The sequence below is a fragment of the Castor canadensis genome, chromosome 3 (genome assembly GCF_047511655.1).
Source record: "Castor canadensis chromosome 3, mCasCan1.hap1v2, whole genome shotgun sequence".
NCBI lineage: Eukaryota > Metazoa > Chordata > Mammalia > Rodentia > Castoridae > Castor > Castor canadensis.
The window spans coordinates 53,375,330-53,400,455 of record NC_133388.1 but is presented as its reverse complement, the minus strand read 5'-3'; the positions used below and the strand labels follow the sequence as shown (position 1 = coordinate 53,400,455).

Below are 25,126 nucleotides of genomic sequence, written 5' to 3'. Positions count from 1 at the left end.
AATGTCAAAGACCTTAGTAGAAGGTATCTAAATAAAAGAACTGTAGCTGCTTGCATGTGTACACATTTAACATAAATGATTTTATGACATTTAGATACACACATAAGGCACTGGAAGTTTTAGAACCATTTAAGGAGTTTTACTTAGTTTAAACTTAGTTTCTTTAGTGTTATTGGAAAAATACGTTAGGTTTTTGTGACTGGCATGAGACTAATTTAAACAGGACATAAAGAATAGTAAATAATCCTTAATGGTCTATGAAGAGAACTAGTCACCTTATTTTAGTTAGCAGGATCCAAGCATCTCCCAACACTTAAGGATACAGCCAAATGAATATGTTGGCTTTCCCTATGCTGGCTGGTACAAAGATGGAGAGGGAAAGAGGAGGTAGATAGTTGCCCTTTTGGGGACAGAAATACGAGAACTTTCTAGATTCTCAAAGCATCCTTCTTGAATCTTCTGAAAGCCTCAACACAGGCCCTTTAACCTGTTTTAGTCACAGGTCTGTGGAGAAAGCGAGTGGCAGGGTACCCCGGCTTCCGAGTCAACTGTTCCCTTAAGGACCAGTCTCATCCACCCCAGTAAGAGGGATTTTTTTGATGGGATGTTGATCCTGAATGTGACCCAACTATTAAAACATCAGAGCTAGTATGACCAGTACAGAATCTAAATTGTACTGGTACAAACCCATCGCTTGTGGCTAGTTTTCATATCAGGCCATGGGGTTGTAGTCAGCTTGCAAACTGAGAAAAATGGGAGAACATGTATAATTTTTAATAATAAACCAATTGAGATTAATATCTTAAATAATTAGATACAGAAACACAGATAAGGGGTTAAGCATATTACTACGCCTGGAGGGTAAGCTTTTGTTTGGTTTTGGTAAAATTTTGTATGAGTCTACAGTACCAAAAGATCTTGACAGTTATTTGATAAAACAGGAACCCATTTTTAAGTACATATTGGTAACTTAAATTTTAACCTTAGAAAACTTTTAGAGAAATTTTAAATTATGAACTTATAAGTTTTAAGACCTTAATTTGTATATTGAAATAACCTTTGTAAAAACCTGAATTTAGATAACACTGTTTTAAATAAGGCTCTTAGTAACCTTATAAAAGACTTAGGAAAAAATTAAATTAAACAATCCTTTAATAATAGCATTCTATGAGGACACATGGGTCAATAAGCCCAATTATAAATTACACTCATGATAGAATAAAACAGGCTGAGTTTATTGTTTGTAAAATTTTCTTTAGTCCTAAGGTACAGGATAATTAGGCTTGATTGGGATTAGAATTTTAGATAACCTTTGAGACAGTTGTGCATATTAACTTTATAAAAGTAGCTTAAGAACCATCCTAAAGACATCTAAACACATACGGACACAAAGATGTTATGACCTAGACACGCCAAAGATTATAAGCGTGCATAATGAGCTCAAAAAAAGTAAAAATTAAGTGGCCACCATTGGTAGAAGATAAAGATACACAGAAAACACACAGTGACACAAAACAATCACATTAATTTAGAGTGCACTCTTAAACCATTTCTTTGTCATTATTTTTGGATTAGTCAGCTCGATTCCTAAGTAGTTTATAACAGATCTTTAACATAAATACTCTTTTTGGCCCAGTCCTTAACAGATCAATGCAGTAAATTGCATAGAAATTATATTAACCTAGAGAATTTTAGCCACAAGTTAGTTATAATTTTCTTTCAGATGTCTTTAAAACCTCTACTACCCTGGGGAAGGCAGGCCCAGGAGGTTCCCACCCATTGATGAAGGAGTGGAGAGGGACACGGGCGGTTCCCAGCCAGGTGAGGGTGGTCTGCCCATCCCCAGGCAACCTACATGAGCCCCAAACTTTCCTACTTCTAGCCTGCCTCAGTACCAGGCATAAAACCTGGACAGATTTACCCTGGCACTGTGCTGCAATGTTGCTAGACCTGTGGGAAAAAGCATGGTGTACATGGGCTTAGTATTATCCAAAGTTTCAGAAATCCACTGGGGAGATCTTAGAACATATCCCCCATAGACGGTGGGGCGGGGTGGCTTCTGAGGCAGATGGAACTGACAGATTGGAAAGTTTAAAAGCAGTCCTTTATCACAAATAATTCAAAAACACCAAGGTTTAGGTAATGTCAAATCTCTTGATCTATACAGTGTCAAGTATGAAGCAGAAAAGTAACAAGTGAGCTTGAAATGGTAGATTAGACACACTGTAGGGGGCTGGGCTTTTGGTTTTTTTAATGTGATGTAAGTCTACTATGAGCTCAGAGAAATTGAGGAGACAGGAAAGGATGGGAGGAATCTGGAATATAAAATCTTCTGAGTTATGAATGTAAATTCTAGTTTTTTTTTTTTACTTATTAGCACAGATCAAACAAAACACATCCATGTGCAGATGGGTTCATTTGCTATCTTTGAGGCAGGTAGATGGGGCTGAGCTGCTCAGTTTCACTGGCCACACAGTGGCAGAGGATCAATGTTTCCTGGGTCTCAGAAGCCACAGAAATGAACTTCATGTCCCATGGATGGTGCAGGAACAGTGCCATGTTCCCATGTGACTGAGGACAATGTGAGGGATATAGTTACAACCCCGCAACTGAGGACTGCTCAAAATCGAGAACATCCCAGGGATGCCAGTGGGGGACAATGAGGACACTAAACTGATCCCCTCCCTGCCTCCCTGTGACATTTTGGAAGTCTCCCCCTCCCACATTTAAGCGTAACCAACTGGAAAAAGGGATCATGATTGACAGATCATAAAGCAATGATGACTTAACTTCTACCTTTGGCCAGGTCATATGTGGAAAGGAGGTTCAAAGCAGAAATTAGGTTCCCAGTTGTGCACTGTTTTGTATCATGTTCTCCTGCAATGGTTTGAGTGACAGGCAGGGGCCCACTTTATTTCCCATGGATGCCACAAAGAGGGTCTGCTACTGGAAGATCTGTATAGCACTGTTTTGAAAACCAAATTCCACATATTTCTCCACTGTGAGGAAAGAGTGTGAAAATGGCAGGAGGCTTTTACAAACACACACGCCATTGACCTCTGAAATCTAAAGCTGCCAGAAAGTTGGGCTCATTGGGGAAATAAGTCGAAGCCTCATTAGCAATCTAAATTATTTATTCCTACAGTCATTAGTGCAACCAATGAGGTCAGGTCTCAGGTTCCACCGAAGCCGTCAGGGAAGCTTTGCGTGATTACAGCTGGAAAGGAAGGATGAGAGAGATTGCTTTTCAGTCCGTATTTGCTAATTCTTGGGCCCAGCATCAACTATCAGGTATGTATGGAGCACTGAATTCTCAGTTCTTACTTGCTAAGGCTGCAGAAGGAATGATCCAGCAAACATGAAAAATAAAGAACAACAAAGTGTTCGGGTGGTAATGAATATAATAGGCAACATTTTATTCTTTATTGTTAAATCCTGATATAATAGCAAATTTTTATTTCCAGGGAGACTTTTAGAAGAAAAGGCGCATAGAGAAACTGCCATGATTTTTCTGAGAGAAGCTGGGCCAGCATCTCATTGGAAAATCTGTTTGAAATAAGAGTTATGATGAAGGAACTGGGAAGTCTGTCCTGACTGACAGCAATTGTACTGCTCCCTTTCTCTCTAACGTGCTCTTTCATCCTTAGAATTTATTTTTCTGTCATTGAAAAATGACCCACATAGCTGTCCAAGTCCTCTGGGAATGCTGAGCCGTAGTGAGAGGTGTGCAAGTATACAGTTCACATGGATGTCTCCCAGTCACCCACAATATTGGCTGAAAAGCGGGGAAGGGGCTGTCTGTAACAGAGAGTCCCCATACACTATGCTGTTCTAGACAATGCATGTTGCTCCTGACATTTCCCGCTGCTGCACCCCTAGCCACCACAACAGCCTCCTAAACTGGCCTTCTAGCCTCTTGCTCTCCATCGCCTACATCCTGTTGTCCACACAGCAGCCAGAAGGATCTTACAACCCCAGTCAGTATGTCACCTCTGCCTAAAACCTTCAGTGACTTTCTGTTGCACATAGAATAAAGCCCACAGCCTGCAAGGCCCCGCTATCTGACCTTCCACTACAGGTTGGACATCCCTAATCCCTGCCCCCCCAGCTCCTGCTCCCCCAAAAGTCTGAAATGCTCAAAAATCCAAAACTTTTTGAGCACTGATAAGTGGAAAATTCCACACCTGAATTCATGTGACAGGTTGCAACCAAAGTTCAGGTGCCTTAAATACACAGTATAAAATTATCTGCAGGCTATTTACGTAAGGTATGTATGAAACATGAATGAATTTCATGTTTGGACTTGGATCCCTAGATACCTCCTGATATTTATGTAAATATTCAAAATATTCTAAAATCTGGGGCTGGAGGCATGGCTCAAGTGGTACTGCTCAGCAAGTGTGAGACCCTGAGTTCAAACCCCAGTACCACACACAAGAAAATCACTGAAAATATTCTAAAATCTGATACTTCTGGTCCTCATACCTTCACTCTCTCCTCACTTAACACCAGTACTCCTTCGTCTTGCTCACTGCTCCCCCATGGACTTCCTTGACTTCCACAGCATCAGCCCATTGCTGACAAAGGGCTTTCGCTTCTCTGCCTCATTTGGGAACACAGTAGCTGCTCACACTTTATAACTCACCTTAAATGGCACCTCCTCCATGAGGCCTGCTCTGATCACATCATCTAAAGTAGCTCCTTTCCTGTTAAGCTCTGACTTTGCTCTGTGTTGTTTCCTGTCTCCCTGTTGGGTTGCAAACTCCATGAAGGTGGGGCTCATGCCTGTCCTCATCATTCTATCTCAAGTGTCTAGCTTATTACATAACAAATGCTTAATAAACATATGTTGAATGAAAGCATGGATGGGAGTTCTCTACTTTCACCCTTGATGCTGGTCTGACCTCTTCCTTCACTGATCCATTGTGAATGATCCAGGGCTTTACATGTCAAAAGCAAAGAACTTTGAAGAAAAACGTAAAGTATCTTATGTTTTCCATCAAAATAGAATTTTACTTAAAACATCTGCAGGTGTTAAGGCCAGGGTAGAATCAGGGCAAATCTGGAGGCATTCACTATCCCTTGCCTTCTACAGCTTGTAGATGAGCTCAATGGTGTGGTTTCACAGGGAGGAACCCTGGGAAGCCTGGTCCCAAAGTAAAGCCTGCATTTGGAACCCAGCTGTCAGGACAACGCCTTCTACAAGCTGGTCAAAGGTCTTCTGAGGGAGCAGACTTCCCAGCATGACAAGTATTCTTGTAATAGCCGACTCTACCTAACTCCTAGCAGCTTAGAGAAAGACCAGTTCTTGGAAATGGCCAAGACATCACAGGCTTGCACAGTTAGGGAACCTATCTAAGGGGTTCACTGGGGAGCTAGGGAACCTGCTTGAGGGGCTTAGTAGGGGAGAGGGGGAGACAGGAACATGCACAAGACATGTATAAAGCAGTTGACCTAAGGCTGACTGATGCTGGTCAATGTTATACGCCATTCATTACCTGTTTTCACATATTCAGAGGTGACTTTCTTATAAGATTTAGGAGAAGGCTTCATTTAGGGACACTACATATTTCTTGTTCTCTTTGTCTTGCCAGTCATGCCCACACTTTTCCTCCAAGTCCCACTTGAATATGAATACTGATTTCCTCTAAGAAACAGTCCTCAGCCCCTTTTCTTTCCTTGTTGTCTCAGGGAACTCATCCCAAAGGCTCCAACTCTGGCATTCTACTGATGGCTCCTTAATGGACATCTCTGAAACCCTTGTCTAGTCTCATCCACTTACTCACATTTCTTCCTGACATTTAAGCAGTGACCATAGACTATCATCAATGCAAGCTCAGCAGGTCTCATACTTGGTTTTTCAGCTTCTCCAGACTGCTTCCCTTTTACCAGCACTCCTATTTCCATATAGACATTCTCTGATAGAGTCGCTGATTCATGAACTTTCAGAGTTCACCTATAAGCCATCCATTTCTTTCTCATACTATGTTGAGTCCCACTAATTCTGTGGATTGTTTCTTTTAATCTCTCTGGACTATTTCAGTTGTGACAAATCCCTAGCCCAACCTCACTCAGTCACAAAAAGGAGTTTATTGTCTTGCATATCTGAAAAGGTGGACCAAGTTCATCATAAGATATTTTCAGGAATTGCCTGTCTCCATCTGACTGTTTTCTTCTGTATTTTCCGAGTCATGCAAGCTTTCCTCTGCAGTATCAAAGGTACATGATGAATGCTTTATGCTCCTTATATGACTAAACAAATTCCTATTCATTCCTTCTCCATTTTTTATCAATAAAATTCAGTTCTACTGGCCTCCTTTTAATGCTAAATTATGACATTCCAGAGCCCAACTTAAAACAAACAAACAAAAAAAACCCTAAATCTTCACATTTAACAAAAAAAAGAGTCTACGAGATGGGAATGTTCTCTGTCCAGTAAGCTCCTTCAAGGAGAGGGACCTTTCTGCAATACACAACTTGTTCAAAAACTCTGAGTCCATGAGATATTAAGCTGATAACATTCATCAGACTAGAAAGCTTGTTTTACTGGAAAGTACAGAAACTTTTGTGGATTTCCCAAAGTGTTATCAACTTGTTCTGTTCAGTTTTTGGAAGAATAATTTAAACAAAGAGGTTTAGTAAAACTACCGACTTAAAAAATGTGACAAGTTGTGAAAACAATCTTAAAGGTTACTTCCACATCTGGTTGCTTATCTTACTTGTATATTATCCTGTTAATGTTGAAAACGTTAACCTCTGAGTTGTCCAAATCCCTATACATCCTTATAAATATTTTAGATTTGTGTGAACCATAAGGTTTGTCTTACATCTATTCAATTCTGTCGTTGAAGCACCAAATCAGCCAGTAAGCAAATGGGTATGGCTGTGTTACAAAGCAAATTTATTTATGGACATTGAAATTTGAATTACATATAGATTCCATGTGTCATAAAATATTCTTTTCTGAGTTTTCAAGCATTTTAAAGCATAAAAACCTTTCTTATCTTCCATCTGCATTGAGTACTCTATCTAGAACTGTAGTTCCCCAGATATTCATATGACTAACTCCCTGATGGCCTTCAAGTCGTTCTTTACATTTCACCTTCTTGAGAGCTTGTTGGGAGGCTCTAGCAAGGAACTGCAGCTACTTGTATATTCTTGACCTAACAATGGTCCTCCTGTATCAAGGAAGGTAGTCTTCAACTGATTGCACCGCTTCAAGAGGGATCCACATGGTGCAGTGAGGTAGGAAGGGAGTCATTGCCTACCCAGCCAGATCAGCCGGATTAACTCTGGTGATCACCAGGGTGACAATGTTGCAGCCAGATGGCCTTCACATCCACATCCACCTTCTTAATGAGGCCTAGCCTGAGCATCCTGTCTAAAACTGCAACTCACATCATAATTCACCCTCTTACTGTCCCCACCCCACTTGTCACCTTTCTTACCTCATTATGATTTCTGAATAGTACTTCTAAAATAGTAAATAATTTGCATGTTTATTATATTATTTAGCTCCCTGTGTCAGATGGTGTGAGGGCAGAGATTGTTGTATGTAAGTTCACAGACACCTTCAAAATGCCTAGAAGTCTGCCTGACACACAGCTGACACTTGAAAACTTTGTTAAGTAATTCAATAGATGGATTACTGGTTTATCAACACCTGATTAACCGTTGAATTGGGGCTCAGATCATTTGATAATAAAAGTTGGCTTCCCCCTCTTGAAGTGCTGAGAAAACTTGGTCTTCAGAAATGGGATTGTCTAAGATTCACTTCCTGTTGTATGCTTGTTGAGGTTTGGCCAAAGGATTCCTTCAAATGCAGAAGAAAATAAAGATGAATAATATATTTAATATAAAACACTAGATATTTATAATCTGCTACACTTCTTTTCCAGAATTAATTTTATTCCTTGCTCCAGTCTGGTGGGCCCCCCTCAGTATTTTGTGTCTGATTCTTCCTTCAACCTCCTCACCCCTGTGGGTAGCCAGGACTGTAGACTAGGGACAGTCTTAAGCAGCTGAAAACTTGGGAATTTGAAACAGAAATATTAAACTAGGAGTAAACAATTTAGTTTTTTGCACTAAAGGGTCAATTTCAGAGAACAAATGGTAAGAACTTCTCTCTCCTACTTTTAAGAAGTGCATTATCTGCAATTGCACGCAGCCACCCCTCTACTATTTCACCTTCCTAACAAGTTCATTTTTGTTCTTCAATTTTGGCTAACATTCATTATATAGCTGCATCTTTGTCAAATTTTGTTGGAAGCAAAGCATTCTTGAACTGGTTTTCTTGATGCATTCTGTAAGCAACTTAATTGGAAAATATAGATTGTCTTTCAGTGTGCCTTTTAACTGTATTTTGACCTAGCAGCATACGTTGTTCTTCTCTCAATTCACTTATTACTTTATAACTCTATTTTTTTTCTTAGTGGTACTGGAGTTTGAACTCAGGGTCTCACTTTTGCTAGGTACGTGCGCTATCACTTGAACCATTCCACCAGTCCTGTAACTCTAAATTATGAGTATTTATTTACACATCTGCTTTTGTAGTTATACTTAAATTTCCTGAAAATAGAGACTACAGTTTACTCATTTGTATGTGTGCTTCACAGATGCTAACACAGTGTGTAATTACCCTCTGCTGAAGTAAAATGAATCATATATAGTTGCTTACTCCCAATATCTCTCCTCAGCTTTCTGTGAAAGGCCTTTTTTTCCCCCTGCTGGCACTAGAATTTGAAAGGTCCTTTCTTCATCAGCACCTGCATTTGTCAGTCATCTCACCAGCAGTCATTCTCTCCCTGTCCTCCAGCCCCATAAATTCTAGCCCCTTTGAGCCATGTTGTTGCTCATTTCTTGCCATTGTACATCTTCCCTCGCAATAAGGTATCATTTTGACTGCACAGTGAATTCCTCGCCATCTTCAAGCCATAGTTCATACATTTTTTTTCATGTTTCCCATTTTGGCCTTTTAAACTCCATGAAGTAAACTCCACGTCTTGCTCATTGAGGCTCTTCAGTATCTGAAAAGTAGTTAGGGACTGGATCAGAAAGGAGCTTAAATATAAACAGTCTTGATTATCTCTAGAAGGCAACGAATGACTACTAAAAGATACCAAGCAGAAAGTTATAGACAGGCTTTTGTTTTTAGAAAATCAGGTTCCTTGTAGTGTGGGGGACTGGATTAGATAAGGCAAGACTGACGCTAAGAAACCAATTACAAAAGAGTCAGCAAAAGTGATGAGCCTGAGTTGAGGTGCTATCAGTGGGGTCAGAAAGAGATTTGAGAGACTGAGACAGAATGGTAGGAGTTGGTGACCAAGTAGATGATGTGACTGAGGGTTTGGAAAAAAGAATGTTTCCCAGTTTCTGACTTCACTCAGTGGTTGGTGATATCTGAAGCTGTTACATAGTATTATCCTTGTATGTTGTCTGCGGATCACTCCCAACTAGTCTGAAAGTATCTCACTGCAGGGACCTTGCTTTTCAGTGTCTGTGTTAGCAGCCTTAGAAAGCACTTATTATATAGGAAGAACAATAAATAAACGAATACATACAAAATACAAAGCAGTGATTCTATGATCTAACGAGGGGTATAGTCGGTAGCAGAAAGCCTGCAGATTCTTTGCTTGCAGTATCAAGAAGCGAAGGACAGGAGGAAACTCTTTTCACACTTGCTTTCTGCCTATTGTACAACCAGGAAGCTGACAATAAAGTTTATTTGAGCGTCGACGTGCGCCGACGTAGCCCCGCCTTCCCAGTGGGAGTCGTGATTGGTGAGCATTTACCGGCGGCCAGCGTCCTTAAGTCATGATTGGTGCGGATCGCTGTCCTTCCGCAGCGTCCGGGCGTCGGCCCGCCCCCTCGCCGCGTCGCCGGTGCCTGCGCCTCCTGCTCCACCTCGCTTCTCCTCTCCCGGCCGAGGCCCGGGGGACCCCAGCGAGAAGCGGGAATCATGTTCCGACGCAAGCTGACGGCTCTAGACTACCACAACCCTGCCGGCTTCAACTGCAAAGGTGAGTCGGCGGCCGGGAGCCGGCCGCTGGCCCGACGCCGGCGGCGGCCAGTTCCTTAGCGCCCCTACCCCGCCTCCCCACCGGGCCCCTGGGCGGCCTTTCTCCTGGGACTCCGGGCGGCTCTCTCCCGGCCGTCGCTGCTCCCCGGTCCCGAAACCCCTCACCCACTCCTGTTTCGGCCTCGCCACTTTGTGCACTTGGCGAACTCCAGACATCCCCGCCCCCGAACACACAAAGGGGAAAGCCTTAGCCTTATCTCCCTCGGCTCCGCGGTTCCCGGGTAGTTCATTGCGCGAGACCTTGAGCACCTGCAGTGCTGGCTTCCGAGGAAGGTGCTCGCGAACTTGAAGAGTTCGGTGCCTGCTAGGAACTGGGGGGCAGGGCGGGAGACAAGTCCGAAAGCAGTTTGCCATCCGGGCACCCAGAATGAAGGGTAACGTGTAGGAATGGGCTAGGGATGCGGTTCGTGCAAAAGTTAGTAGCAGATGAGCCGGGAGGGTGCATTGTAAATGCAAAGGTGTTTGGGGTTTTACAGCATTAATTAGTGACGCTGCTGCTCACCCTTACTCAACTGTGCCCATCGCTCCCCGCTTGGCCTGGGGGTGGAAAGGGATCATCAAGCACATACAACTTGCCAGAGTACTCAGCCCATTGTGTAAGACTCTAAATAGAAAATATTCCTAAGCAGGATTGTTTTTTTGATCGTTTGTAGAAACATTCAAATGATAGTATCTTGCTTTTGTACTTTGCCTTTTAAAAAACAGATCAGGGACAATAGAGCTTAGATTTGGATTTTTTGGTTTTTTTGCAGTACTGGGATTTGAACTCAGGGCCTATACCTTGAGCCACTGTATCAGCCCCGTTTTTGTAATGGATATTTTCGAGATAGGATCTCATGAACTATTTGCTGAGGCTGGCTTTGAATCGCAACCTTGGTCTCTGCCTCCTGATAGCTAGGATTATAGGTGTGAGCCACCGGGCCCATTTGAGTTGCTGAGGCCCAATGTTCTGATCCGAAAAGTAAGAATATTACCTACTTCAAAGGGTTTGAGAAGGATTAAGAGAAACAAATATGTTAAATATTCAGCAGTCGTCACAGTGTCTCCTATCTTTCTTAGATTTCTTACTTTCCTATAAGTTTCCCCGTGCCCAGTCTCCCCCTTCTCTCTTAATATCCACTTACATAGCAAGTTTCATTTAATATTCTAAACAACTCTATGAGGTAAGCCCTGTTTTTATCCCCACTGTGTAGCTGAAGCATCTGAGATACAGAAAATGTAGGTGATTAGTTCATATTCAAACAACCAATAAGTGTCTGTACTTAGATCTTGAATTCAGGTCAGGATTTGAATAGACTATTAATGTGTGGCTCCAGAGACTGTACCTTCAATTCCTGCTTCTTTTGGCTCACTTAACTTAGTATTTTTGGGTTAAGAAAATTGCACAAAATCATTTGTGGAGAAGGAAGTATTTCATCTAGTGCTTCTGGTAATTTATGGGTTTTTTTGTTGCAGATGAAACAGAATTTAGAAACTTTATTGTTTGGCTTGAAGACCAGAAAATCAGACACTACAAAATTGAAGACAGAGGTAACTTAAGAAACATCCACAGCAGTGACTGGCCCAAGTTCTTTGAAAAGGTAAACAAAAGTACGCAGAGCTTCTCTACAAGCTATATGAAAATGAGTTTAAAATTCCTTTGTTCGTTTAAGATATATTAATATTACCACCACTGTTAGTAGAGCTGATTTGGGATTTAGCTTTTCTCTTAACTTTTTGATTTTTTTTTTTAATTTTTAGAGCACATATTATCTCTTCCTATCAAGCTTTCAGTATTTAAAAGTAGTTTCCTTCAGAAACATTGTGAAGTTTCTTAAATAGTGGTATATAGTCTCTAAATGGAAAATTGTTTATATTCATTTAGTGGCCAATGTCAGAATTTTTACATTAGACAGAAAAATGCAGCAATAAAAACATGTTTACCACTATTTTTATATTAAGACATTATTGACATGCTTGAAAACTAAGACCATGTCATGTTTATGCTTATATTGAATGTACACAGGTGTCCCTGTGTATGATAGAATTATTTCTAAAATGTGAAATATTTCCATCATGCTTTGTTAAGGTGGTACACTTAAGTGTTTCCTTTTTGAGCGTTACATAATTGCATCAAAAATTTAATAATATAAATGGCACAAGAAATTCTTAGTGATCCAAGCTCAGGTTTCTTTCAGCTCTACTATTCTTTTAGTTTTGTGATTTTATGATAATACAGTGAAACACTTTTGTTCTTTTCCCTTGACAGTATCTCAGAGATGTGAACTGTCCTTTCAAGATTCAGGATCGACAAGAAGCGATTGACTGGCTTCTTGGTTTAGCGGTTAGACTTGAATATGGAGATAATGGTACGTTTTGTGGGGAATGTCTGTTATTTTGACAAGAGAGAAGATGGGAAAGAGGGAGTGTGGAAATGTAGGAAACTTGCCAGTTTATTTCTTTTACATTGTTTGCTTTTGGTTCATTTTTATCAGGATGTTAAAAGCTGTTCTATTGTCTTTCATTTTCTTGGATTAGAAATGATGGTTTTTGGAGAAGGCTAACTGACTGTCTTCTCAGCAAAGTAACATTACTTTGGTACATTTGCCATCTTTCGGTTAAATTGTTGCTAGTGTCCCAGAATTGATGGGATTTTGGAATGTTAGTTGTAGCATTTATATCAGAGAGACTGAAAAACATGTCTAAGGCCAGTACGCATTGGTACACTGTAGGCCGAGATGTATGTTTCATGTTGAATGTTGTCTTTTCACACATTATTCTGTTAATGGAAGCTTCTGAATTGTCATCTATAGTAAAAGCAATTTTTGGTGGTACTGGAGTTTAAACTCAGAGCCTCAGACTTGTTAGGCAGGTACTCTACCACTTGAGTCACTCTGCTAGTCTTTTTTGTATTGGGTATTTTCGAGATAGGCTCTTGTGGAACCATTTGCCTGAGCTGGCTTTGAACCATGATCCTCCTGGTCTCTGCCTCGTGAGTAGCTAGGATTACAGGTTTGAGTCATGGCAACCATTTCAGTTTTGAAAGGTCCGCCATCTAAATGCAGGATCTGATTTTTCACTTTTATGGTGCTGTCATTTCCAGTCTTTTAATCATTTGCTTCTGAAACCTCGTTGATATGTTTGACTTCTCTTTCTCTCCCCTCCCAGTGATACTCATGGTCTTTTTCCATGTCTGTTGTATTTAGTCTTCTCTGTAACCACTGCTGTCATCCTATTTCAGCCTCTTGTCCCTTTCTGCTGAGATAATTAGTGTCTTTTGAGTAGTCTCCTGTTAGTATCACTCTCTGTTCTCACCTGCATGGTCCACCAACTGACTTTCTGAAATGTGAATCTGTTTTACATGAGATCAGGTGTATTCAGGGTGGTATAGCTGCAGACACATCTGTTTGAGAATACTACTTACTGTTTTCAAAGAACAGCTCCAGTTACATATTTTAAAACATCACGGATTCTCCATTTTCTACAAAGGAAATTTCAAGCTCCTTAGCCTGGGATTTCTAAACATCTAAATTCTATACATCTAAATCCTACCCAACTTTTTAAGATCCAGCTCAAACGCACCTTAGTAGCAGTAATACTTTTCTCTGACTTTTCATAGTTTTTAACTGGGTGCTTTCTAAGCCATTTGCACTTTCATTTTGCTCTGTCTCTTATTTCCCCAGTAAATTGTAAGCTTCCTGTCCTTAAGAAAGCATGGTATCTCTTAAGATTCATTTTGCTGTTGTAACAAATTAGCACAAACTCAGTTACTTAAAACACACTTTGTATATTTTTGGAATCAGAAGTCCAATATCAGTCTCACTGGACTGAAGTTGTCATTTGAGCTGGTTCCTTTTGGAGACTGTATGGGAAAATCTGTTCCTCTGCCTTTTTCACCTTCTAGAGGCTGCCTGTCTTCCTTGACTCTGACCCCTTTCTCATCTTCAAATCTAGCAGCATAGCATCTTCCAGTCTCTCTCTGCCTTCCTTTCTATTGTTACATCATTTTTTCTTTTGTTTCTCTCCTATAAGGACACTTATAGTGGACCCATCTGGATAATCCAGGTTAATATTCCCATCTCAGGAGCTTCCATTTGATCACATGTGTAAATCCCTTTTGCTATATAAGGTAACAGAAGCATATTCCAGACATTGGACATAAAACATGTCAGGGGAAGGTGGAGGCAGACATTGTTCTGTCTGCCACAGTACCCGACATGGTTTCTTGCACTTAATAGGTCCTTAGCTTCAAAAATTGCTTCCCAAAGGTAGTATCTATGAATTTTTATAACCACTTGTTTATGCCAGCAACCAGTTGCTCTTTGCTGGTGTCTAAGATTTAAATTTCAGTAGCATTACAGCAAAAATTCTAAGAAAAGCTCAATTTAAGATGCTTTATTTTCAGTTTTAGTTTAGAAACTACCTACCTATGCTTTTGTTCCTTTAGAAAATAAGTATATGCCTTGTAGCCTTGGTAGTGTTAATTAATGTGTATGATCTTTAATGTCTTACCTATCCTGCTCCAGACTGATAGGAATTGTATGTGAGCTAGTTTGCAATAAAATATTCTACCTTATCAAAAGTTTTTTTCTGTTCCAAAATAAATTCAGTCACATGTCGATTTGTCTTATCCTTGTTTATTACATTTGTTTCATTTTCATAATTCTCAATCTTCAGTGGTTGATGCCGTCCAGTCATATATCCCAACAGTTGTCTATAAGTACATACATTTATTTCTTAGTAACAGCATGATCTTTTTTAAAGAATAAAAGATGCTTGTGTGTAAAAGTATAGTAAATCTTTTGTATTGGAAAGAGAAATCAACATATAGCAAAAGGTAAGTGGTAGCAAAAGTGCATTTAAAATCTGAACTAGCGAACAAATTTTGTTTAATCTTAATCAGAAGTACAAAACTTGAAAATTGGTTAAAAAATAGTAATGCTATCCCTTTATCAGCAGGAGGCGCTGATGTTCTTTTGAGGTTTTACATTGATTACTGCCTTCTTGACTTAAATAATTTTAAGTTAGTAGAAATCATTGTGAATTTTTATTTTTGTGTGTATCTGTGTCTTATTAAAGTCTGTCACTAGCTTGTCAATTTAAGAGATTAAAATCTGACTTATTTCTTTGTTTTTTTGGTTTATAGAAAAACAAAGAATTTTCATATACCTGCATTCTGAAAATTTAACATTTTACTTCATTTCCTTTTTCTTTCTCTCTGTACATATATACACATAGATCATTTTTTCCTAAACTGTTTGGTAGTAAATTATAAGTCTTTATATTTTACTCTTAAATACTTTAACTTGGTTTTCCTAAAATATACACTAATGAAGATCAGAAAATTAACTTTGATACAATATTATTATCTATAGATGATATTCACACTTTACCAACTGTCCTAGTAATGTTCTTTATAAATCCCACCCCCCCACACACACAAAAAAGTCAACACAATCTTGGATGATGCCTTGCATTCAGTTTTATATCTCTCAGTCTTTCTAATCTGGAACAGTTCCTCAGTCTTTACTCATGACACTGACATTTATTTCATAAAATGTCCCTGTGTTTGGGTTAATGTGATACTGCCTCATGAGTAGATTATATTTGAGTTAGAAATAACACAGAAGTGGTATGTTCTTTAAGGTGCATTATGTCAGGAGGTATGTGTTGGTGATGTGTCCCGTTACTAGTCATGTTAACTTTTGATCACTTGGTTAAGGTTTATTCACAGTTTAGTTACTAGTTTCTCCTCTGTAGTAAATGAGTTACCTTTGGGGAGATAACTTGGAGACTATTTGAATATGCTTTTGCTCCTCAAACTTCCCTCACTTTAGTTCTTGTTTGAGTCAGTTCAGATAGCTGCCAAAAGTTGTTCTCATACCATCATTCCTTCTACATTTATTTATTGGCTTTATATTATGAGAACTTTTCCCTTCCCTTCAACTCATTTATTTAAATATCAGTGTAGATAAGTGGCTTCTTTTATGCAGTGGGTCATGATGCTTTTTTGTCATCATGTATCTTATCTTGATTTTCTGCTGTTCCAGATTTGGCCACTGGGAGCCTCTGTAGGCTAACTCCTGACTCACTTAAATTTTAAATCTGTTTTTTCCTCTTATTTCATTAGCAAATCATATAAGTACTACAGCTTAAGATACATCTTTGACATTAACTTTATTTATGAATTGTTTTTAGGAATTACTATGTATTTTTCAAATGAAAGTAAAAATATACCTTCTGAGTATTGAGTTTCCATGGAATAAATTTGATTTGTATACTATAATACCTTTAGAATTGTTAATGAAAATGTATTTTGGAAAGTATTCCAGTAAGCTTAATGAAAACCCTACAGTCTATCTACTGTTAGATCTTTCTATAGCAAAAAGTAATTTTGACTGTATGAGATGTCTTGTCTTATGCTTGTAATTAATTTGGCTCAGTTAAATTCAATGAATAAGCACTATTTTAAGTTACAGTTCTATAAATTGTATTTTACCTATTTTTATAGCTGAAAAATACAAGGACTTAGTACCTGATAATGCAAAAAGTACTGACAATTCAACTAAAAATGCAGAACCATTGATCAATTTGGATGGTGAGTACATAAATCCATAAAACTGATTGCTTTTGGTTTCTTAAATTTTTACTTTGTAAAATGAAGTCTAGGTTTAACTTGGCTATAATTAAGAATGTTTCATGTAGAGAGTAAACGTGTTGACATTTTATTCTCTGTAATTTTTTTTTATTGTCAGTGCTGTCATCCCTCCCTTCCAGTTTTAATATTTGAATATCATAATTCTGCTCTTTGATTTGTTCCAAGTAATTTGGAAAATTCCTTGGTGTGTAAATTTTCTCTTTAGTCCAGTGACAGTATGAAACATGTTAAAATTTTTCATTATAAAAAAATTTTTTTTCATTATTTTAAGTCCCACATGTCTTTCAGTAATTCTATGCCTATAGGGTATATGAAGATTCTAATTACCTAGATAATGATGTGTTAAATATGCTTTTCACTGGCTGATTCATTGGGACCTATAATTTATAAATTATCCTTATGAATGAATAAGCTTCTTAAACACTCCAGAGCCACTGCTTTAGAGAAAAGGTTTGGGGAAAACCGTCCATTAAAGGGATCTGTGTATTAAAATTAATAGCATTGGGAAGAAATATTAATTAAAAGTGCCACATAAATGGGCCTTGCAGACAGTTGCAGGACAAAGCTAACATGAGTTAAATTAGTCATTCATTAGGTTACTCAGTTCGGCTGATGAAATGTATTAACAGGGAAACCATCTGTCTCATGCATTTACCTAATTGTTGATAAACTACACTATATTTTTTCTGGTCTGCAGCAAGAAAAATTGAAGTGTTATTTCTGGAAAATTAAAAATGACTTTGGAAGGTTATATATTCACAAATATGTAATTACATATTTGTAAAGCTACAAGTTTTTTTTTTTGTTCATTTTTAATCTTTTATAGTAAATAATCCTGATTTTAAGGCTGGTGTAATGGCTTTGGCTAACCTTCTTCAGATTCAGCGTCATGATGATTACCTGGTAATGCTAAAGGTAAGCTTCATATTTTTGATTCTTGACAGAAACTATATATAGAAAAAAACTATTGCTATTAATATTTGTGGCTGAGTGACTATGGGACCTAAAGCAGATTGCATATTTCATCTGTTTTAGATTGTCCGGTAATAACTAATGTCAAAGTATTAACTATTCCTACCACTGTGCAAGGCGCCCTCCCAGTAAGTATAGAGGCAGATAATAATGTTCTTTACCAAAAACAAAAACATATGAAGAAACTGATACTTAAAAGGAGATAGATAAATAATGCCTAAGCAGACCGAAAATGATAGAGCCAGCAACTAAATCCAGTAGCACTGACCCTGTATTCCATTCTTTTTCTTACCTTATCCTAACTAATTAGTCCTTTTATGGATTCATGATCTGTATTCATGAAGATAGTGGAAAATACAAAATTATTCATAGTGAATTCAGCAAAAACAAAAATCCACCAAAATCTCTTTGGGAAGTGCATCTTCTGAGTACCCCATTTAGGGAGTACAGAAACCCGAAAGAACTGTTTTATTTCTGAGAGAAAAAATATACTTCATAAGATTTATAACTAGTAATTATAAAAGGTACAGTGAAGGAGGGGAGGGGTACTTTAGATACCAAACTCAGAAATTATTTTAAAAATAATGGTTGATTTTGCAAGAGATTAAAGAGCTTTTGGCTAGACCTTGTGTACAAAAATTACTTTAACTATCTTGCAATAAATTTCACTCTATCCAGAAGAGATTAAGCCATAATTTATTCTACATTTTAGAATTATATGTGTTAAAATGACAGTTTTAATAAGGGAAATACTATTCTGTTCTTAGCTTATAATTCTTTTTACTGAATCCGAATGTTAACTTGGATTTTCTCAGCCCAGATTGGATGTCAAAAGACAAAAAACTGTTCTTAGTGAAATTTAGCTGTTAAAGAAGTTGGTTCTTTATTCAGATAAGTATGTAATTTCCTTGGAATAGTTCTACAGTGGTCCTGTCAGTGTTAGTGATAATAAACCAAATGAAAGAAGAAATAGACAACATTTACATAGCCTATTTGGGGTGCTTTTGTAACACTTCTAATACCCAACAGGAAAAAGTGTAAATCAGCTACAAGAAAAAGCCTTACAAAATTCTAGTCCTTCATATATGTTTATCCCCTTTGGGTTATTTTAAGAGGGATACAAATAATATATGGTCATATGCAAAGTATTTTGGTAGGTTTGCTAGCTTTAAAAAAAAATAATATATTAAGGGTTGAGGGTATAGCTTAGTGGTAGAGGGCTTGCCTGGCATGCACAACACCCTGGTTTCAATCCCCAATACTGCAAAAAACCCATGTATTAACTGACAAAACAACAAACAGAATTTTTGGGTTTCTTAGGCAATTCGCATTTTGGTTCAGGAGCGCCTAACACAGGATGCAGTTGCTAAAGCAAATCAAACAAAAGAGGTACGTGTGTTTTCACAAATTCTATATCAGTTATTAACGAAAATTTCTCCTGGTATTGCCATGAATTTAAACTTCTGTTTAAGGTATCCATTCTGTTAGAATAGCCCAAGAAAGGATAACTTACTTGACTGTGATTGAATCTGGTTCTTAAGCTAATTGAATATATCCAATCTCTGGGGTCATTTGTATGAAAAATGAACTTCAAACTTTTCTCATGTCGTAGCTTACAGAAGCTATCAATAGCTCCTTTAGTCCACAGACTAAGGTACATGCCCAGTTGAGGTTTATTTGAAATGATTAACTCTTGTAGTATTTATTGCATTATTTTGACTTGTGGTGAAAAACAAATGGCATACTTTCTTTGTTATCAGTTCTCTTTTTTGATCTAAATCCTATCCTTGCTCTTTAGATTCTTCAGAGTAAGCCATCTCATTTTGTTCAATACACCATGACCACCTTTGCGTTAAATAAAGACTACTGGGATATTTTTAGATTTAACTGTATCAGAAACTCAGGTATCCCTAAGGCCCTGTTGACTTTGTGAGAGTGTAGAAAATGTCCTCTGGACTAGCAGTTAGCAGCTGCTAACTGCTACCTATCCTTTTCTGGATAGGTATTGCAGTGGGTGCTTTGGGCACAACCACTATTCTAGACTGTGGTTCCTCTTTGTTCCCATCCCCATAGTCTTCCATTGTCTTTTGTCCTCTGACTCCTTTAGCCAGGCCCAGCAGTGTTAAAAGTTTGCTAATGCCAGGGCAGTGTAGTGCCCTCTGACAGTCACCCAATTTTCTTCTAAAGGTTCTTACTGGTCTTTTAATTATGTATGAATCCGTCCCTGGAAATTGAATTAAAGATTAGCTTATTTCACCCACACTATAGAACAGACAGTAAATTGTTCTGGTATATTATAATGCTTCATTTATTCAGCAGAGCTATGTCTTTAGTTTGGAAGGCAGTACAAATAGGGGCATAGCCAAGTCTCTTTTGCTCTTGTTTGCAGTTGCTTTCAATGCTTGAAATCTTACTTTCAGTGTCATCTTAAAAGGTATCAGCTTCTAATAACGTTATGGAGACATTCTTAGAGTTTAGTGTTCTTTGTAACCATTCGTAACTAGTATTTGAGGCATGTGGCAATTTTCAGGGGTAGCTGTTCTTTGGTGGTCAAGGTAGACAAAAGGAAAATCCCAGCCTCTGCTACCAGATGTCATATGGAGCCGTTCAGTACAAGTCTTCTCTGTTTTGCTCACTGTATCTTCATGCCCATTGGTTTCTTAGGGTCTCAGTAGAGTCAAATAAATAGATTAGGTAAAAATTGAGCAGTGACTAAAGCATTTGGGTAGTGACAACTTGAACCATTGAAAGCAGTATAGGTTGAATTTTGATTTTTGATGTAAAGACAAATATGCTCAGAAGTAAACATACTTGAGGAAATACTAAAAGTAGTCCTATTCCATTTGCACCGTGCACTGCTGCTTACTGTTGCTAAAGTGGGACACTAGCAGCCATGCTCAGCCTCCTTCCACAGCAGTAGTGACAAAATACTGCTGTAGGAAGGATTTATTATTTCATTGCCTGGCCTAAAGAACTGGATGGATTATGAAGCTTCCGGTACATTGAAAGGCTGCTCTGTCCTAGCTTCTTGTAATAGGGAAAAAAACCATCACAGGCAGATTAAAACGAAAAATTCTTAGGCCCCTAACAGTTAACAGAAAAGCTAGCTGCTTTTTACAGTTTCAGATGAGAAAAAACTATTCTCAACTACAAATAGTCTCTTTTTGTCCTTCTTTTTCCTTTTTTTTTTTAAAAGGGCTTGCCTGTTGCTTTAGACAAGCATATTCTTGGTTTTGACACAGGAGGTAAGTGATTTGATTTTAATTTAAACTATTTTGAGACACTTGGGAAGTTCTTGGGAGATGAGTGAGTAAATGGTTTTAAATACAAAAATTAGGTATTAATGCTCTTTTCATATAAAACAGATGCAGTTCTTAATGAAGCTGCCCAAATTCTGCGATTGCTGCATATAGAAGAGCTTAGAGAGCTACAGACAAAAATTAATGAAGCCATAGTAGCTGTTCAGGCCATTATTGCTGATCCAAAGACAGACCACAGACTAGGGAAAGTTGGAAGATGAGTGCTGCAGGATGTCAACTTCTTACCTACTTAGTGTAAACAGGAACCATGTACCCTTCAGGCATGTGTTTGGAAATCAAATGTCACATTTTCAAGGGAGGAATCCCAGGAAATTGACTGTGTTCTAGAGATTTAACCACAACTGCTGTTTTCTTTTAATAAAGTTTGGGAAAGTGGAATTTTCTTTTCACTGTGTTTGTTGTATATTTGTGTGATTAATGTGCTGTTGCTTTTATGGTTAAGGTACACAATAACCCCCAATTTTGTCCTGAGACAGTATAGATCCATACATTACAAGAAAACTTAAAACATTTTATTGGAGTAATCTAGAAAACTTGAGAACTGTTACATCTTTGGTATTTATAAGTAATACTTTCAATGGGTACATCTATAGAGGCACTTATGGGATCAGAAAATATAAATTGAATCATTATAGCACCTTTTAATATAAATAGAAATACAGTGATGCAGAGGTAAAAAAAAGTCTTAGAACTTTTGTTGGGAATTTATAAATAAGTTGGTTCTTTCCCATTAGTTCTGCATAATATAGTACATCAGTGTTGATTTTTAGGATTGTATTTTTATAACTGATCACATGTGCTTTTAATTTTTTGATCAGAAAGAATCCATAGCAAAAATCAGATTTAGAGTCTTAAACTTATTGGTTCTTAGTTGAATGAGTTTTACCTTTTAAATATTGATATGAATGCTAAAAGGATGCTTTAATAAGCAACCATTAAAATTCTGTTACTTTTTTAAACTTGTCACAACCTTTGATTTTAAAAATACAGTAGTAAAGATTGAGGTATAAACTTTCACAATATATTTAGTCTTGTTGCACTAAAAATGTTCATCTTGTATGTTCAGGAACTTCTAATGGCCAGTTCCTCCATTCACTTTCTTTGCCTTTGCAGTAAGTTCTTAGGGTCAATATTCTGATTGTAAACTTCATGTCCTCCTTTACATTTCATGTTCATTTTCTTCCTGTGAGGGAAGAGGGCAGTGGTGAGTATTTTGTGACCAAGTTGCAATAACAGGTTTTCTTCATTTTGTGTGTAGGTAAGCTAGGTGGACTCAAGGTTGGAAAAACAGCAGTGATGACAGTGTTAGTGGAAGCAGGGTAATGAGGTCCCATAGGTAGCCCTCTCTCCTTTGCTAATCCAAACCTGACACGTGTCATTTACCTGTTGGGCAGTAGGGGTAAACTGCCGTTATCCCATAGAGGTGAGACCGCTGCTCCGGGAGATACTCGTCAGTCAGCTGGCCACTGTCTTTATTCACTGATATAACACCATCCCTGGAGCAGAAAGGAAGTGAACCCAGAGTTGATTACAAAATGAAAACGTTATAGTAGAGAAGAACCTCTGCCAGCCTTCTACAGTACATTTTTAGTTCATTCAACCAAATGAGTTTTGACTTGGGAAGATTTGTCTCACACCAGTTGTTGTCAAAGCAGTCCACAGACAGAAGAATCACATGGGAACTTGTAGGAAATTTAAATTACATGGCTACCCTCAGACAAACTGAGTCAAAAACTTGGGGATGGAACCCAGCAGTTTATTTTTTTTCCTGGGAGATTGGTACTAGGGTTGGAACTTGGCCTCTGCCTTGCTAGGCAGGCTTGAGCCATACTCCACCCCATTTTGCTTTTAGTTTAGAACAGGATCTTATATTTATACCCAAGATGGTCTGGATTACATTCCTCCTGCTTATGCTTCCCCCTTACTTGGGATGACAGGCGGCTACCACCACATCCAATTTACTGGTTGAGATGGGGTCTCACTAACTTTTTACCCAAGCTGGCCTCCATCTACAGTCCTTCCACCCTCACCTGCTGAATAGCTAGGATTCTAGGCACAAGCCACCATGCAAGATACGCAAAGTCCACTGGGTGATTTTGATGTCACAGGGAAGTTTGACACCACTGGTTTAAATTCATTGTTCTCAGTCCTAACTGCACTTACAGTCATACGAGGAACTATTATATGGGCCTCATGGCAGACCAATTAAATCAAAATTGTAGGGAATGGGGTAGGACTTAGTTCTTTTCTGTTTTTAAAACCCATAGATCCTCATTTAAGAGTTAAGTAGTATCTTTTAGTCTCTTAAATATAAAAAGCCCACAGTGTCATTTAAGAAAAAAAACAAAATCCTAACCACATTACACTGAAAGGTAAATCTGATGAACAGATTTAGATCAATGTGTGTTCTTTTTTAGATAGTTTATTACCAACAGCTTTGCCATGTTTAAGCTACTTGTGAATAATAACTGAACTTGGTGAGGTAAAAGGACGATTTCAAAAGCAGTAACCCTTGAAGAATGTTGTCTATTATTGAGAAGATGAGAAACAAAAACCTCAGCAGAGAGCTCAGTTATCAGTCACTTATTGACTTTGGTAAAACAAGTAGGGTACTCTCCAAAGCTGCCTTCTGGTCCAGAGTGTTGGTCTCACCTTCTCCAGTCTGTGTGGTAGAAGTGGTCTGCGTAACTGACAATGCTGAAGGGGTAGTTGAGGTTATTTTGGATGACACGCCGTCCAGTTCCATCAGGTAGTGTACACTCCAGTTTCTTGGTTCCTTAACACCAAGGGGGGGAAAAGACCTTTTCATGCCATGGAGAAAAATAAAACTGTTCTGCCAAAAAATGATGGTAGCAGATAGATTCCTTCTCAAGGGAAAAAAGGCAGGATAGGCATAGGACATCTTTATTCTAGTCTCCAGTTTGTTCACTTTTAATTTTTTAATGGAAATTCAAAAGTTTTGAGAAAAAAAGGATTTCATCTGCTGAAATCTGGCAAGTTTCAGAAATAAGCATTCTTATGATTTCAAATCTTGTTTTATAAATTGTAAATAAAACATCTGGGTAAGTGATTGCCCTTTAGAAAGCAATGTATAATAACAAAATCCTTAAATATTTTAATATTTTCTAGTTAAAACTAAAATGTAAAGAAGCAGTCTTGAAAATTTTGAAATAGCTAAAGAATTCAAGAATTTCCAATTTCACATTTCTCATGGAGAAATTTAAAGTACTTAAAAAAATGTAATGTTTTGGACAGTGGGGTTGTAAAAACTACCCATCTGCATTATAGTTCCTTTTATTAGATTATAAAGAACAGTTTCATATATCACATCTCAGTTCTAATGATGAAAAGCACACAACAAATAGACAAACCTGTGTTAGTAACCCAAATGCATTGCTGAAGGAAGCCATCCTGCCACATCGCTTAAAGAATGGCCTCCGCATCAATAAGTCTACATAAATTATAATGCTGGCCCAAAAGATAGAACAACCTCTCTATTCGTTTGTCTAGGTTTGTCAGTTTAACTGTGGTTAACATTTCTTCGTTTTTTTTGTTTGAGGCATGGTCTCAATTGATAATCTAGGCTGGCTCCAAACTCGACAGTGCTTCTGCCTTTCTAATCCTGGGATGAAGGCATGCACCACCCACTTGCTAATTTTCTTTTAACTTAAATTTGCTCATGTTGGGCTCAGGCAAGCAGTATAAACTTACTACCTAATTCAGTCCCCTCTGAATTTCCCCTGCCCTCCAGTCCTAGAAAATTCACTGTTAAGAATCACAAAATGTTCTTTAAAAGTTTGGAGACAAAACAAATAGGTTATGTACTGTACTATTATAAATTTGAACCAAAAGATGAAACACATGAGATTTGGTTTGTAGTGAAATCCGTCATAGTGCTCACACTGGCTGTAATGAAGGGCTGTCTTTTCCCGAATTACCTGCATCTGCCCAGCAGAGCAGTTTGGAGAATGGGTCAAAGGTTAATCCATTTGGTAAACCAATGTCTTTATTGACCAGAATTCTTCTGTTTTCTCCCTCTAAAGATGATGTTTCGATTTTAGGAGCTTCTCTGTTCCAGTCTGTCCAGTACAAGTTGCTGTAGATAAATTTTTTAAAAGA

General features: G+C 38.1%; 2 protein-coding genes and 1 long non-coding RNA gene across 4 annotated transcripts in view; 1 reads left to right on the top strand and 2 right to left on the bottom strand.

Annotated features, from left to right (window-relative positions):
- Positions 1-6,884: 6,884 nt before the first annotated feature.
- Positions 6,885-9,702, bottom strand: LOC141421574 (uncharacterized). Its single transcript, XR_012446166.1, has 3 exons — positions 9,561-9,702; positions 8,678-9,026; positions 6,885-7,813 (listed from the first exon to the last, which is right to left on the bottom strand). It is a non-coding gene; the product is annotated as an uncharacterized lncRNA (long non-coding RNA).
- A 132-nt stretch (positions 9,703-9,834) lies between these two features.
- On the top strand, positions 9,835-21,396 carry Rtraf (RNA transcription, translation and transport factor). The gene is made up of 8 exons (XM_020179507.2): positions 9,835-10,019; positions 11,534-11,658; positions 12,327-12,426; positions 16,569-16,655; positions 17,542-17,630; positions 19,008-19,076; positions 20,884-20,932; positions 21,053-21,396. The coding sequence occupies exons 1-8, from the start codon at positions 9,959-9,961 to the stop codon at positions 21,205-21,207; spliced, it is 735 nt and encodes a 244-aa protein (XP_020035096.1). The 5' UTR covers positions 9,835-9,958; the 3' UTR covers positions 21,208-21,396.
- Positions 21,397-21,497: 101 nt separating this feature from the next.
- Positions 21,498-25,126, bottom strand: part of Nid2 (nidogen 2) — a 63,020-nt gene continuing 59,391 nt past the window's right edge. The window contains exons 19-22 of one of the 2 annotated variants that reach the window (XM_074067978.1): positions 24,946-25,103; positions 23,660-23,783; positions 22,391-22,503; positions 21,498-22,190 (exon numbers count right to left, since the gene is read on the bottom strand). In XM_074067978.1, coding sequence (XP_073924079.1) covers positions 22,180-22,190; positions 22,391-22,503; positions 23,660-23,783; positions 24,946-25,103 — 406 coding nt within the window. In that variant the 3' untranslated portion in view covers positions 21,498-22,179. Of the gene's footprint in view, positions 22,191-22,382; positions 22,504-23,659; positions 23,784-24,945; positions 25,104-25,126 lie in introns of those variants that run through there. The other variant, XM_020179508.2, reaches the window with a different exon arrangement.